The sequence below is a fragment of the Ochlerotatus camptorhynchus genome, unplaced genomic scaffold (assembly GCF_037179485.1).
Source record: "Ochlerotatus camptorhynchus isolate MF236.1 unplaced genomic scaffold, CSIRO-AGI_Acam_v1.1 ptg000302l, whole genome shotgun sequence".
NCBI classification, from domain to species: Eukaryota; Metazoa; Arthropoda; class Insecta; order Diptera; family Culicidae; genus Ochlerotatus; species Ochlerotatus camptorhynchus.
Window position 1 is genome coordinate 544,487 of NW_027040790.1, and position 16,965 is coordinate 561,451.

The window sequence follows — 16,965 nt, forward strand, 5'->3', positions numbered from 1 at the left end:
AAGCGATGTGTTTATATAAACTTAATGTAAAAGGAACTGGGATTGATCTGACGATTTTCTGCTCAGTCTAATCTAATCTAATCTAACACCAGTTCTTGAAAGCATCCTGGAAAAAGAAATGTATATACCTACATAATTTTTCTTGTCTATTTGATATATGCTTCATATCGAAGATGCGTCACACATATCAAAACGGCCAGGCCTACTGTCTGTGCAGCTTTTGAGGGGCAAGACGATTCAGAAAACATCGGGCCTGTTTAAATCGAAAATTTAAACACGATGCTTCAGAATCCAATAAATGGATGAAACGTGGACATCTCGCACCGTACGTTCCGATTTTGGTAATTATATGATTGGTTGGTCGTTGGAAGCATCAAAGCTAGAAAAATTAAGTGATGCTCCATTTTCTTCTGACGGTTAGGGCATGAGCACTAACTCTTGTCCTAGCCTTTTATGACTTATGGCTAGAGCGCCATTACTCGCTTTCTGAAAAAAGAAGAAGGAAAGGAAAAGGAAAAGGATTATGTAAAATCTATAAACATAAACAATATTTTTGATTTGAATACAGAAATGCTATTTCTAAATAGTCTTTTCACTATTATCAAGTCATAGAAAGTAACAAGGACTAAAATGTGATCCTTTGATTACTGGAAAATCCCGATTCCCTAGTTTGAAGTTTTCACGACTAGGGTTCACAAAAAGGTGATCTCCCAACGTAACTGGTTTGAAAAGATAAAAAAATACAAAATAGAACGAACTCACCAAGTTTAGCCAATTGAACCTGAAGGCTGCCTGAAATTGTAGACGAAGTTTGTCGAAGATCAACATAAAATAGTTCGGTTTATGGTAGTTGGGCGGAATGTCTTCCTTCGATTTGGGATAAACAAATGTTTGGATGTATGTAGTCGATTTTTGATGTGCATTGGCAAGCCTTTTCGTGGCCAATAGTCAGGTTCAACGCTGCGACTCAACAAATGATAGAAATAATGATGGGACGAATGATGGAATGCCTCGTGGAGTTTCTACTTGGCTTCGGAACAGCTTCTCCGCGGCAAATAATAGGGATCAAGAATAAGAAACTAGATATTGTCTCCTGGGCCTGGTTATGGCCAGCTTAGCAACCGATTATAGATAAAAAAAAACTCCACGGAAAAAACAAACGTCAGGTTCGAACACACGCACAGCCTACTGTTCTGATCTGACTATTTTCTTCTCAGTAAGCAAAAATGGTTGTCTAAGGCAGCTGAGTCCCTCATATCACAACACACCACTGAATAAGCCACTGTGATCGATGATCTTTCAAACCTGGAGACAAAAAGCTACGACAAAGCACTTAGGCCAACTCTACCTTACTAACAAACCAAACTGTGGGGCAACCCCAAACTTTTGATCGATGACTTTTAAAACTATTTTATTAATTTAAAGTACATTATAATACTTTCAACCAATCTTTCGCAAACATATATCGATGGATATAGAAGAAGGGTTCTACTTCCACTTTTATTTCAAAATTTGACCGATCCAATTCCGAGAAAATCAGTCATCAATATTCGGAGTGGATTTTGGAGAATGTTGTATTTTTAAGAGAACTTCTAGTATACACATATAGTAAAATATATTAAACCAGTTACCTAAACTAAATTTCATTAAAATGACCTATAAAGAACGAAAATCGGTCATAAATTGTAAAGGATATGTGCAAAAAAATTTTACATAATTAACTTATGATCTGGAGTGTACTTAGTAAACTCGATCATTATTATATGCAACAATCAATATAATGTATGCTAATTAAATAAAATTTAAATGCTTACTTAGCCATTTTTTCTCATTCGTTGAATGCGTACCATAAACAATTTAAATTTAGATGAATTCTTTCATTTGAACAATCACAGGAAATTCGTACTTTTTTATTCAATTTAAAGGATTTCCTTTCTTAAAAAAAAAATAGAAATTACCTGATAAAGACGAAATGCTGTATAGTTGGATTTTCTATTAGTAGTATTGATCTTTCGTCATACGGCTGACCAGTCTTGAAGATCGGTAACGTGGGCTGATCATATATTCGTGGTACGTAAGATCTACCACCATATCCCAGTCCAGACTTCTTCAAACTAGGGCAACAGGATGCATGATCATTATCGGTGTCATTGCTTAATTTTGTTGCTAAGGAATCCAATTTTGGTCGACAAAAGAGTGCACCTTTGGAGGGTGCTATCACTCTTCGAAGGGTATAAACAGCGGAACCTTTCAATTAGAGCCATTTCCTTACGATGAAGGCATGACAATGGTATCAAAACCGAATGTTTCGTCATTTCTCAATAGTGATGGAGTAATACGACATGCAATAAAATAAGGTTAAGGGATATAATAAAATAGATCAAATTACTGGTCGCAGTGGTTTTATGTCACGAACAGAGGAGAACAAAGCAGTCTTTAATGATTGGAACAACTGTCCACATTTTGTCCGACGTTTTTATGCTGGTTAGCACAATCCTCAGGGGAAATAAATAGTGTTGATATTTTTCTAGCATCTTTGTTTAAGTGTTTAATTGTTTTATGGTTATTTATCGGTAGTGTATCCATTTGTGCTTTTTTTATATAGGTTTGAATTTTGTTTAAAAATTTAAACAGTTGTTCCAATCATTCAAGACTACTTAGCCGCATACCGAAAAATGTAAAGACGTTCGACTCATTTGATGAGTTAATCTACTTTACTTTTTCACCAATTAATTGTTAGTTACATACAGAGTAGGCAATAAATAATAAACGTGATAGCGAGCTAAGCACAGCAAAACGCATGACTTCCCAGGTAACAATTTGATTCTTCACAAGTGTTGATTAACCCAAGTGACAATACAAGCTTAACATTAAGAACAGAAGCTGATTATTGGTTGATTTAAGGTGTACAAAACTGATTAACATCAGGCTTAACATATAGTTGATTAGTAGTGCATGAAGCAAATTGTATCCCCATAATCCAATGTCAATAGGTTAGCTGATCCAAAGGTTGAACAAGCATTATTTAAGCTTAACACAACTCCACAAATCAGCAATGAGGTTGGGTTATGGGGATACAATTCGCTTCATGCACTACTAATCAACTATATATTCAGCCTGATGGTAATCAGCTTTGTACACCTTAAATTAACCAATAATCAGCTTTTGTTCTTAATGTTTACCTTGTATCCCAAGCAACACGGCTTGTCATAAAGAAGTTGAAAATACTTTGTAATGACTAACGCAAAGAATCACTAATACCTTAATATACAACATTTAATACATTTATACAACCTAAAAAGCGCAAGACGCGTAGCTTATACAACTAAATACTGGTCTTATAACATGTTTTGGAAACATCATAAAAACCAGCGACAAAAAAAAACAATAAAAAAATCTTGAGCATGGGATTCGATCACTGGTCCTTGGCGTGGTAGACTTGTTTCTACCTAACTAGACCAACACCGCTTGATAAAGGTTGGTTATAAGTATCTATCGTGTTCTTGCCAATGGCATGAAAATTATTTTCTCGTTCAACACGCCTTCGATCCGTCATGAAGACGTTTTGTTAGTAGCAAAGCGTACATCTAATTGCCAGAATGTTATTTAAACTTATTTTCAACTCCTTATAAGGCAACCTGCACATTTTCAGTTGTATTAATTTATGAGATGTCATAAAAAAGTATTTTCAACTTTCTTTATAACAAACCTCCGAATATCTCATAAGAAACTGTCAATCACTGCATGAACCTCAATGGCACCGTCAATGTTTACGTCAATCTGGATTGATTTTGTATACGACAAGTTTTATAGGGGTATTAAAACAGTAAGATGCACGTTCAAATAACATTTAAAGATAAAAGCAAAAGAAAACTATTTTGGAAAATGTTGAATCTAAGAAGTATGAAGAAAACATCTTTAAACCTCATATATAACGTAGGATGTATTCTGCATCTCTTATAATACATTTATACAACAATCCGTTCTAATTCTTTTTCAAAAGATGTTTTATGTGTTACTTGGGATTGTTACCTGGGTACTTGGGTTATTCAAACTAGGACTGAATTAAAATCATTGAAAGAACACTTGTTAAACATCAATTTGTTACTTGGGATGGTTTCAAAATTGTGCATGGTGAGGTATACGAATGCGTTCTTAAAATGTATTTATTTTAAATGTATATCATGGTAGATAAGTTGAGATATACGTAAACAACACGATTTTCGGACTGCAGAGAATATTCAACAGAGTTGCTGGCTGGCTGTTGTAAACGAAAAATTTAATTCCCTCTCCCGCGCGAACCGAAGCTCGCTTACGAAAACCAACAGCACCCAGTGTTGGAAAAATCATTTTCAAAAAAAGTTCTATCACAGCTCATTGCAGAGATAAATCCCAAAGGAACTTCTCACAAAAAGTTCGCGAACGAGAGATGATAAAAAGTTCATGAAAGCGTAGAGCGAGAGAAATTTTCATTTCGTATCGCGAAAGATCTTTCGTCTCTCCATCTCACATCATTTCACACGTACTCGTGATTCGAACCAACCAAATATCCCCTCAGCTTTGTTCTTTTTTTTTCAGCGATTAAAGGTAGGCGATGATCACGCGAGAGTGTCTGTTTGTTTTCTTCTCGTTCTCCGATATTTTTCGCATCCTTCACATTAAATACCATTTCCAGAGTACTTTGAGATTTGGGCGTAATTGCTTTTGTAAACAAACACGTCATTCAGCGATTTCTCACGAATCAAAGCACAATCTAGCGAACTATACTATACCAAACTTGATACCAAATGAATCATTCCTCTACCTGTCTGTGTTGTTAGTTTTTTTAGATTGAACTTTAATTCACGAGAAATCGGTTATTATATAATTAAGTGTGTGTTTACAAAAGAAATTACGCCCTAATCTCAAAGTTTTCCGGATTTATTTATAGTTTTAGTTCTCAATGCAACCAGCTAATAATAGATACTTGTAACCAGTGCTGTAAATTTTCATATAATTCGATTGAAGATGAACCACTACAACCATTCACAGAATTGTGTAAACGAATTCTCACATGACCATAATTTGAAGAGCCCCTTTCTCATTCGAAGCTCATTGTCACTGTCAATTGAGTCACTCAGTATCATTTGATATACGACAGTGGAGTATGGAAGAAATCCAGGAAAATGGTCCCGAACAGACAAGTCGACCCGATGTCGGATCAATGTAATGACCCAATGTCGTGTTAATGTCGGGTCAATTTTGGGTTTATGTCGGGTCAATGTCGGGTCAACATCGGGTTGGGGTTTGATAGAAGTCAGGTTGGTGTCGGGTTGGCTTAGTTTTTTCGCCGGAATGTCGACCAGAGCTCCGTTTGTGTGTAGGTTACACTCAATCGAATGATATATAGCGTTTCTCAAATGAGAATGATCCATGCCTTCGTCAAATGACTAAGCAACTGATATCACCCATTCGGAGGAGGTCCCCTTTGATAGCGAATAGCTACTTTTATAATTTTCATCAAAAATGTTCAAATGATTTTGAGAATTTACAGCACTGGTAATAGCACAGTGAAAAAGTTCACCACCACCTATATTCCCAACCATCCCCCTGCATATAATTATTGCATAAGAGCTTACAGGAACGATATTACGAACACTAGTGATGAGAGGAGCCATCCATTAACTGTATTTCGTGAAAATGAGGATACATTAGGCGCTCCTCCTTCCGCAACCCCCTATCCTGAGGAACGGTTTTAATATAAATTGCTAGTCACAAAATCTTACACTACCCTCCCCGTTCCTCGTTAATGTCGCGTTGACACTTGTGCTGATTCATTCATTTTTTTTGCCAGAAACCAATGCACCAATCAATCAGTTGCACAAAACTGTTCACATCATCCTGATAACGGCTACTTTAAACAACAGGCGCCAGTAGACAGCCAGGTACCAGACTTATCAGTCTTTAGAGATTGAATTGATTTACTCGGGATAGCTTTCTGTCTATAATCTTTCCCTTGTGAAATGTGCAGTGCAATTTTCAAGAACGAATGTGGTGTAAAGAGATAGAGAGAAAAAATGATCTGATATTTTTCGTATCCTCACGTTGGTGATTCGAGTTAAAAAAGTTCGCGATATCTCATTCTCTCATCCCATAAAGTTCGCTCAGGAAATATTGGAGTGTGAAACTAGTGAGGGAAAGTTCCCAAGAGAAAACGTATCGCAAGCGAAAATGATATTTTGGTGAGAATTCCATCACTGAGCACAACACAGGGTAGTGAAAACTCTCCCCGTCTCGATAAAGTTGTTCTAATAAAAAATACTTTAACCGAACGATGACGCTAATGATAGAACTATTCCGAAAATGGTTTGGATGATACTATGAACACGTCGTTAAGCAAAATAACAATTTTATTAGGGACCCAGGCAGGAAAAAATAAATATTGAATACCTTAGTAGTTAACCCTACTTTGTAAATAACAAAAATTGATATTTGGATACCAAAAAAATACGCGTGTGTGATTGTTTTGGTATTGCATTATCATAATTTGGTATTGAAGTGGTACTGTGGGAACATTTGTTTGGTATTATGTGTTGGTACTTTACCTCTTATGTCAGGCTCATCCTTACCAATCTAAGGTATCGATTTTTCGTTCCTGGCTTGGGTAGGCGAGCTTCAGTTCACGTGGAATTAGTGTTAAATGTCAATTTTACAAAATATGATACGCCCTTTTCAATCGTTGATCGAGTATTGCTCGGTTGGTGTTATTAGCGAAGGCTTTTGTTGAATAAATGCAAACATGGCCGATCATGCAGTGTTTGAACTTGGCTCTTGGCTGAATTGGAATGAATGACCAAGATTGGTGGTGAATGTGGCATTCTAGCAAAAATTAAAATTATATGCAAGAAAATATAATCATACCTTATTATTGTGCGGCTTCATTTCTGGATCAAACGAATACAGTGGTGCAATTTGAATTTATTGGGTATGAAGTCGCACCATTTATTCATGAATTATGGATTGATTTGGTGAGAACGTTGTAGTTGAAAAACTATTAAATATTCATATTAATTTGTTATAATGTTTTTAATTCCCATTTGCTATCCAATGGGATAGTTGCGATAGTCCGTGATCTAATATTTGGATTATACGGATGGTTACGTTATGCTTTTTATCATACTGAAACATGATTGGTTTTGAGGGAGAAAATAGATGCCCGATCGCAATCGAACATGTAGATTTGGCACTTTACCAATTAGATTTAGTTGTGTTTGTGGGAATTCACTTATACTAAGCGCTTTTTCGTAGCTCGTGGCATTAGAACCACGAATAAATGCTGCACAATGTGAAGTGTGTAATAACTGGCATATTGCTCTGGCTAATGAAATGTCCTATGAATGCAGATTGCATGTTTATCGAATGAACTTAATGGAAATATGGACGAAGTGAACTAAAAGATTTGAATAAGAAAATAGTTTTTTCATATGAACTTCAGCAGTTTCAGCACCAAGTTTGGGAGAACTGTCAAGACCTGGGGCCGCATTGGGGAAGTCGAAACGAAATGTTTTTCGTATGATCGCTTGTTTTCATCGTTTCATCTTGGTTGCATACTGTGACCCCTCATTTCGAATCGTCGAGCCAACGTTTATTCACGCAGTTTCTTCAGAGATTGACAGTTTCTTAATAGATTTTTCAGTGGAGTAGAGTGAAGAGATAAGACAAAGTCCGCCATGTATCATAAAAGTAAAGAGCTACAAAGTCGCCGCAAACGCCCATTGAAACAGCCAGGTTTTAAAATTAGCTGGTTACCATAAAGTAGGGGACCACTCATATACCTTGTGGATGTAAAAATCATGATTGCGATGATAATTCCCTTGCGCACATGTCATCTTGAATGAGGATTATTTGCCAGAAGAAAATTTGAATTTAACTATTTAATACAGATTTATAAAGTATAACAAAAATACACCCTACTGCTATAAATGTATTATTGTGTTGGTCTTAAACTTCTATTGGAAGATTTGTTTCTTTTTTTTTTGCAATCAACGGATTCAAATTTCGGATGTTGAATTCGATCGAATGGTAGTCTTCGACCGTTGATGCCAGAGTCTCATCTAGTTCTTTTTTGGTTTGCTTTTAAGTAGCGGTATATTGTCTTTCTTTATTCGCTAAAAGAACCTCAAAACATAACGATAATGATCCACATTATAAACAGAAAAATCATTTACACATAAATAAGTTGAATCACATATGGGATAACATTGTATGATGATGATGTTAATTAATATCTCGATGCTTGCTGGTGTTGCTGCTGCTGCTGTTGGTGGTGGTATGTCAGCAGTTTCAGCCTGCAGCGGCCCCGGATGGCATTGGACCGGCTGCCTTCGATGCTCTAAACTGCGTTGGTTTACGAGGAAGTAGCTTAGAAGCACTTGCGGTGGACGATGGATGGGCCGGATTCGTCGTATTCCTGCTTGGAGATCCACATGGCCTGGAAGGTAGACAGGGAAGCCAGGATGGATCCACCGATCCAGACGGAGTATTTACGTTCTGGTGGAGCAATGATCTTGATCTTGATGGTGGATGGGGCCAGGGCGGTGATTTCCTTCTGCATACGATCAGCAATACCTGAAGTTATGGGGAAATAATGTTTGTGAGTATTTCTTGTTCAACTGGGAAGAGGCGGTTTTCGTTGATGTGTACCTGGATACATGGTGGTACCACCAGACAAGACAGTGTTGGCGTACAGATCCTTACGGATGTCGACGTCGCACTTCATGATTGAGCTGTAGACGGTTTCGTGGATACCGGCAGATTCCATTCCCAAGAAGGAAGGCTGGAACAGGGCTTCTGGGCAGCGGAAACGCTCGTTACCGATGGTGATGACCTGACCGTCGGGAAGTTCATAAGACTTCTCAAGGGAGGTGGAAGCAGCAGCGGTAGCCATTTCCTGCTCGAAGTCCAGAGCGACGTAGCACAGCTTTTCCTTGATGTCGCGAACGATTTCACGCTCAGCGGTGGTGGTGAAAGAGTATCCACGCTCAGTCAGGATCTTCATCAGGTAGTCAGTCAGGTCGCGACCAGCCAAGTCCAGACGGAGGATGGCATGAGGCAGAGCATAACCTTCATAGATTGGGACGGTGTGGGAGACACCATCACCGGAATCCAGAACGATACCGGTGGTACGACCGGAGGCATACAGAGAGAGGACAGCCTGGATGGCGACATACATGGCTGGCGAGTTGAAGGTCTCAAACATGATCTGAGTCATCTTCTCGCGGTTAGCCTTGGGGTTCAGAGGGGCTTCAGTCAGCAGGACTGGGTGCTCCTCTGGGGCAACGCGCAGCTCATTGTAGAAGGTGTGATGCCAGATCTTCTCCATATCATCCCAGTTGGTGATGATACCGTGCTCAATTGGGTACTTCAGGGTGAGGATACCACGCTTGGACTGGGCCTCATCACCGACGTACGAGTCCTTGTTACCCATACCGACCATCACACCCTGGTGGCGTGGGCGACCGACAATGGATGGGAAGACGGCACGTGGTGCATCATCACCAGCGAAACCGGCCTTGCACATTCCGGATCCGTTGTCAACAACGAGCGCTCCAGCATCTTCGTCACACATTTTGGCTGGTTTGGTTTTGGTTTACGGTACTGTGGGAGAGAATGAGACACGCAGGATTGCGATTAGCCGACGTGAACAATTCAAGAACACTTTGTTGAGCTCGAAGGCAGGCAATAATTAACGACACGCAGTTTCGAGAAAATCATCAGGAAGTTGAAATCCACTCCTAGGTCACACGTTCGAGTGGCGTAAAATTATTCTTGTGCTCAGAGATCTGTAGTTATCCGGTAGCTCTCTCCCTAGCCGGGGAGTTTAAATGATAAAAATAAGTGCCTCAATTAGCATGACATAATAACGGTGTGGGAGGTTAATTCTACCGTTTTTCGTCACCGTACAAAAATTAGGTTGTGAAATCTCGACATAAATGTAAAAATCAAACAAATTAAATACATCAAAGTTTAGTTGATGTTTAGATAGTGAAGGTTTAGAAAAACAAAAACATTTTTGAGAAAACAAACATGAAATACTTTGACCATATTAATATCAATCAAAGTTATTTAAAGGTATCAATCGATAGTTTTTTTTTTATAAATATTCTACATTATGAGCATAACTCATATTCAATTAAAAACAACTACTAAGTTATATTAAATGCTTCATTTAAAAAAGACCGCACCAGATGTTGAACTCATTTAAAAAAAATATTATTATTTTTATCACTATAAACTTTGCGCCACTTTTCAACTTGTCACTTTAGAGAGCTTCAATAATCCTCGAATCCGCTTGTGAATTGCCTGCTATCAGCCTGTTGATCGTATCACTGTACACTGCTTCTAACTATGATTCACAATAAGATTTGAAAAACAGTATCCGAGAAACGAAACTCAAAATGCTTCAATGAATCAAAACACGATTACTAACCCTTGGAAAGATTATCAGAATATGCCTTGCCGGCTTCTTAGTAGTACGACGAGTGACGAAGAAACAACGAACACCTAGCTTTTATACTCGGAACATGTTCCTCAGAGTCTCTACGGGCAATCCTTAGAAGGACCGAAGCGGGCCCCTAAGATTGGTGCTCTAGTGCCATCTCGGTTTTCCACACGCGGCCAATACGAACACAACCACGCGTCCCCATCGCCAGGCTTCTTCGCTCAGCGACGAATATTATCGTAAGCGTCCCCGAGAGGGCCGCAGCTTTGCCAGGAACGGTTACGAGACTGAGACGGCAATTGTGACCAAGTCGCGCAAGCAGAACGGTACTTACCGTTGCCACGAAGGTCTCCTTTACCGCATGTTAACCGCGTGTGTCCAACTGAAACTTCCATCTCCCTTCCTCTTCCCATTTCCCTGATCTACATTATGAGATAATATTGCTCCCAACATAAATGTGGATTGTATTTCTTATTATCACCGTCATCGTTCTCTTTCCACTTACACACTTGCAAAAAAAAATCATACAGGGCCCGAACGCGGGAAAATTCGGGCGATCACACATTCTAATGCTAATTAGCTCACTTCGTCCCATCATTCTGATATAGAATCCATTCATTTCGGCAGAACGGGATGGGGCCAATAACAGCATCACTCGAACGTTGCATCCCGCTTTGGCGCTAAAAACAATTTAGACGCTGCATCTGTACCTACTGTATACACAGCATTTTTTTGGCTCCTCTACGGAATATCATCTCCCCGCACCCCTTCCTTTCCAACCGCCAGCGACATGGCGTGGTGTGGAACAGCATCAAGTAGCAGCTTACTGCCTGCCAAAAATAAAGATATCCATTTCATCGCTCATTCCTTGTACATTCGAACTATGTGACATCGATTACCCGGCCTTTCCCCGGCCTAGCTCAGTCGCATGCCATTCTCGTATGGACAGATGGTGACATTTTTCTTCGATACGGCTTATTTTGGTGCGATGAACTTCGATCGAAGCATTTCTATTTTTTGTTCATTTTGAAAATTCATGTTGATTATTCAACCATTGGTGGGATGTGTATTTAGACACAGGATGACATCTTGGTTTTAGAACTTTTTATCATTGATAGGAAAATGTTTTTCCTGTATCTATAAAATGCATTTGGGTTATTGAGAAATGATTCCTGACGACCAAGAACACGCGGTTCTTTTTTAAAATAGTGAAAAAACCCTCTGCCTTTAGTTTTTAAAACGGACACCAAAAATTGTATGCATTTTTATTTTATTTTACAATGTATTCATATATCGGTGTATGAATTGATTCTACAAATAAATAATAAATTGCTTAAATTAATGAAACTCAAATGCATAGCTTTAAAATAAAATTCATTCATGTTTGTTTTCTCGGGTAAACAAACAAGTTTTATTTGTTTTTTTTTTTTCATTCCGTTCTATGTTCAATGCATATAGGGTAGGTTGTTCCAGTAATAGTGGTGTACCTATAGTTGCGGTATGGAGGTTGAGTCGGAATAGTGAGGAGGATCCCGATAGTATTATTTTTCATCGGTAGCTCTTCTAAATTAAATCATATTTGCATATTTCAAACTTAAAATATGTCCAAAAGTGACGGAAAATAATTAATTTTCCTTAAGATTTTCACTCCTTTGTACCTATAGTTGCGGTAGTGTTCCAATAATAGTGGAACCCATAAGAAACCAACGCATTCCACTATTATAGGAACCAAAGTTAGCAATTACCACAACTACTGGAGCAGTGTTCCTATTAATGGAGGACGATCTTTCTAAAATTTTATGCAATTTTAATGTATTATTTTTCTATCAAAATAGAGGTTGAAAGCTATAGATTGACGTTTAACAATTGTGTGTACATCGTATATCTATTTTTTAATTGATAAATTGGCTTAGTACCTCCACTACTGGCTCACCCACTCAAGTGAAAGCTTTTAGGGATATAACTAATAGGATGGGTCATCATGATCATTTTTTCAGAACAATGTTTTTTTGGTTCCATTTGGGGTCCCAAACAACTGTGAAAAATTTGGGGACAATAGGTTGTAACCCGGCTTTCCGCATTGCGTTTGAAATTTGTATGGAAATTAGTATTGGAAAACCTACTTTTTTGTATCTTTATTGCTAGGGACCACAATTTTGCACAAACCACGCATCTAAATACGTTAATGTTTAGCCCAACTTTGCTCAAAATGTATTGTGCTAGAATGCCCCTCAAAAAAGTTACAGCTGTTCAAAGATCAATGTTTCGAATTAAATGCTAAAAATCCCTTTTTCTGCCAACACTGCCGGTGTACGAATGAAAGTCAGACTCCAAACTTAAATAATTTCGAAGTTAATTATTTTATCGTTTTGGTATGGTCAGATGAAATATTCAAAAACAATAAATCTATCTCATATGCGTAGTCGGAAGGGGGTGGGGGGTCACTCATATCAATAGAAGTAAAGTTTCAAACTGAAATAACTTCAGAGTTAGTAATAAGATATTGATTTGGTATGTTCGGATGAATTATTGAAAAACCATTTTTCAATCTCATAGGCGTATTAAGAGATGGGGGGGCTAACTTTACCCCTGCCCCTCACTCATATAAATGAAAGTAAAGCTTCAAACTGCAATAACTTGGGTGTTTCTGATCTTGTCAAGTTTATATGTTCAGATGTATTAAAAAACATGTGCTCCATTTAATAGGCGTAGTTATATATGGGGGGGGGGGGCTTACTGCATGCTTTCCGGCCCTCACTTATATCAATGAAAGTAAAGATAAAGACTAAAATAACTTCGGAGTTTCCCATCTCTCGAGTTATTCGGATGGGTTGCGTAATCTCATAAGAGCAGTTGTAAAACGAGTACTACCATTCTCTTCCCTACTCTTTTGGTGCAATATACAATCCCAGATATATTCACACAAATTTCATTGGATTGTAATGATAATATTTCATTTTAATATATTCTACGATTTCTCAGGGTACTCTTTTCGATGCTGTTGAACTAGGTCTCTAGTGGATTTCTTGATAAGTCAGAAATTAGCCTCACCCCTCATTGAGCCATATCGTTGACAACCATCAATGAAGCAACTCGTTGTATCGCATTGAAATAATCTGTATCATTACTCCACTCGTTTGCCGGTTTTTGCATGAAACCGGTTAAAATTTCGAAAAGGAATCTCCAAATGAAACCAACAAAGGGTTGTTCTCGATTAGTGAGGTAAAGTTTGCGTTTTTTCAGATAACGATGACCCACTCTAATAACTATATCCTTTACACTTTTCAGACCAATTTTTTGGAACCAACTGTGGAAAGTTCTATGTTCGCTGCGTTATCTTCTTTTCTTCCTTTATGTAACTTCGGTCTCTGTTCTAGTGCCAATCACCGACGGACATCGATTAGCATCCATTGACGGCAATCGAATGTGCGGGAAGACAGCTTCCACACCTGCGTAGGATATCGCACCCATTCAACACAAATGGGCCGGGACCAACGGCTTTACTGACCAGAGATTTTTATACCTCAGACAAAACCCCTCGACCTTGGCTGGGATTGAACTCAGACCCAGTGGGGTGAGAAAGCAGTCAAGCTTACCACTACACCACCGGCACCGGCGTTGGCTAAGTTAGAACGAAATTTGTTCTACGTGTTGCAAATGTCTATTTTTGATTTAAATTTTATGAAAACTGCTATTGCATAGCGTAAAATTACACGATTAGGAAGTATTAAAATAATTCAGATTTACAAGTTACTTTTCTAGAACACAAAATAACACAGAAAAATTTGCAAAATCGTCTAAAACCTTTGTTCTACGATTTTTTTTTAAATTGGTGTGTGACATCTTTTAGAAGCTCTAAAATTTATTTATCTAAATTTATCCACGTGTTCTAGCTATATTGATATGAGCCAGATTTATCACCCACGGTTCCTACACGCCGTTATTGCCAGATCACCTGAAATTAAACAGAGCATCAACATGCCACACATTCTCAATGTGTAAAAACTGGTATGTATGTATGTGTGTAAAGGATACCACTCATTGTTGCAGAGCACAGCCATTAGACAGTGGGCTGTCCACCTCGTATGAGTTGATCAAGTACGATACCAGGTTGTATTCAATTTACCATTGTACGAAGGGCCAAAAACGGAGGGCAGACCCGTAAGCAAAGACGGGAGTAAGAATAATCTCCTTCCAATGATAAAAATACACAGATACAGATGCAAGGGAATATCCCAATGAGTGAGAAGAAGAGCTCACCTTTAATTCTCGAATTGTTAACAACAGGGAGTTGGAAATTCCACGCCATCCATCCAAATGGTCCCATCCCTACCCAATGAATTTATACGTTTATATGAACATATGTAGAATATAAGAAAATATGATATGATATTTTGCTCAGTAAGCAAAAACGTTCCCTCTAGGGTAATCAAGCATCTTAAAACCACAACATTCCACGACAAAATATGATTAAGTTTTCGCTTGGTATGCAATGAACAACAGAGATACGCGACAATTCATATAGTTTCTGCGGTTTATGGGTAATTTTAAATACACGAATGGTACTTAAATATACGATGACGACAACAGCGAATTTAGAACTTACCATTTGTCTAGGATATAACGGCGGTACTACCAACTAAGAAACATTTAAACTTACCGTTTTGAGCGTGTTATGTATGCTTGCAATTTTATCAGTCACTTTTGATCTAACTGCAATCACTCTCTCATACTCTAAATGCGCCACGACCAAATTAGCAAAACGATACCTTATACGCTTTCTGACCAAAGCGCAGGGCTCAATGTTTAAAAAATGGTGATCTCAAACTTTATAATAGGCAATACAAGCACCGGCCGCCTCCGACTGCAGGTCAATAATGGGTTGGAATGTGTTGACGTGATACTCGCTTAGTTGGAAGCCAAGACATCCTCTGAACTTCCACGAGAAATCACTGGGATGATGGATGTAAAGGTTGGATTTGTAGCAAGGCTCGTTTTGGCAAACGAGATTAAACCCATGATGCAAAAACGGTAGCTCTTAGACCACTGGATCCCTCATATCACATCATACCACTTGTTGCGCAAGCAACCAGACAAATAGGCAAATTTCCGATTCTGTAACACCGTTTATTTCGCAGGATGTTATAAAATTCCTTGGACAGAATAAATACATATTCGAATTAGGTTACGTTCAATTCTTAGCATAATGTGTAGTATATATAGGAAGAAATAATGATTTGAACGACGTTTACTACTTTAGCGCTTAAGATTTTATACGAATCTGTTTTGCTTTCAAAATGTATGTGTGTACTTACGTTTAGTCTTAGCTTGCAACAAATCTGTCCGTACTTGCGCAAATCATCCGTACTATTCGTGTAATACGTGTAATTACTGTGCATGTTTTAACATTCGTGTTTACCTGTACTTTTACTCCTGCAGGGTTGTGACACCACTTATGTTCGAGTTGTTGTTGTATCCATTCAAACGCGGCACCTGCAAGTACCATTGTAAGATACCTTAGACAATTTGTCTACTTGGACTATGAAGCTAGGTATCGAATTCTCTCCGGAGAATTGTTTTTTTTTTTCTAGGAAGCATCATCCTGCACAGTTACAGCTTCAACTAAAGGGTAGCACAATCACTCATAGTACATCTTTCAAGTATTTAGGTGCCTGGTTCGATTCCAAAAGCACGTGGGGAAAAAATATTGCTTATGTGAAACAAAAATGCCAACAAAGAATCAATTTTCTTCGTACAATTACTGGAACTTGGTGGGGAGCACAACCGGAAGATCTGATCAGGTTGTACCGAACAACCATCTTGTCGGTTCTATAGTCGGTAGCTTCTGCTTTCAATGCGCGGCAAAAACACGCACCCTAAAGCTGCAACAGGTTCAATACCGTTGCCTCCAAATCGCGCTTGGCTGTATGCACTCGACGCATACGATGAGCCTCGAAGTACTCGCGAGTGTTCTCCCACTGACAGATCGTTTCGCGGAACTGTCCTTCCGGCTTCTTATCCGTTGTGAAGTAATGAACCCATTGGTAATAGAAATGCGGCTCGTTAGAGACATCTTGGCGAGCCGAGATCTCGACTATTTAAATTTAATTTATATGTTTTCAAAACGGATCGATCTAAGGATTTAGCAGTTAGTGTCATCTTGTGTGCTCCCAAGTTGTTAGCTGCCCATCGGTGTACCCCCATGTTGGTCTTTTTCATCAGTATGTCGCTCAGTTCGAAATCAAGAGCACATTGCTCTCCAAACCCTGTGTTCCCTTCCCTGACATCCAATTGTTACAATTGTTACCCCTAACCTCGAGATAGCCGCGAGTAATCGGCCCCCGCTTTATTAACGTTAGTTTTAAGTAAGTTTGTAATCCAAACACTGAATATAGGCTCCGCAAAGCTACACAAAATGAGCCTGGAAAAATAAATGCATTATAAAAAAAAAAGGAGCTTGGGATTCATCCAACGAATTTCTGTTT

General features: G+C 38.5%; 1 protein-coding gene across 1 annotated transcript; it reads right to left on the bottom strand.

Moving 5' to 3' along the window:
- Positions 1-8,097: 8,097 nt before the first annotated feature.
- LOC135707028 (actin-1-like) lies at positions 8,098-10,577 on the bottom strand. The gene is made up of 3 exons (XM_065228750.1): positions 10,469-10,577; positions 8,683-9,636; positions 8,098-8,607 (listed from the first exon to the last, which is right to left on the bottom strand). The coding sequence occupies exons 2-3, from the start codon at positions 9,605-9,607 to the stop codon at positions 8,402-8,404; spliced, it is 1,131 nt and encodes a 376-aa protein (XP_065084822.1). The 5' UTR covers positions 9,608-9,636; positions 10,469-10,577; the 3' UTR covers positions 8,098-8,401.
- Between the last annotated feature and the right edge of the window lie 6,388 nt (positions 10,578-16,965).

Excerpts from the sequence above, each read along its gene's own strand:
- LOC135707028 (XM_065228750.1), bottom strand. The coding sequence starts at position 9,607 with ATGTGTGACGAAGATGCTGGAGCGCTCGTTGTTGACAACGGATCCGGA. Across the intron at positions 8,608-8,682 it reads TGGTACCACCATGTATCCAG|GTATTGCTGATCGTATGCAG; the intron begins GTACACATCAAC and ends CCATAACTTCAG.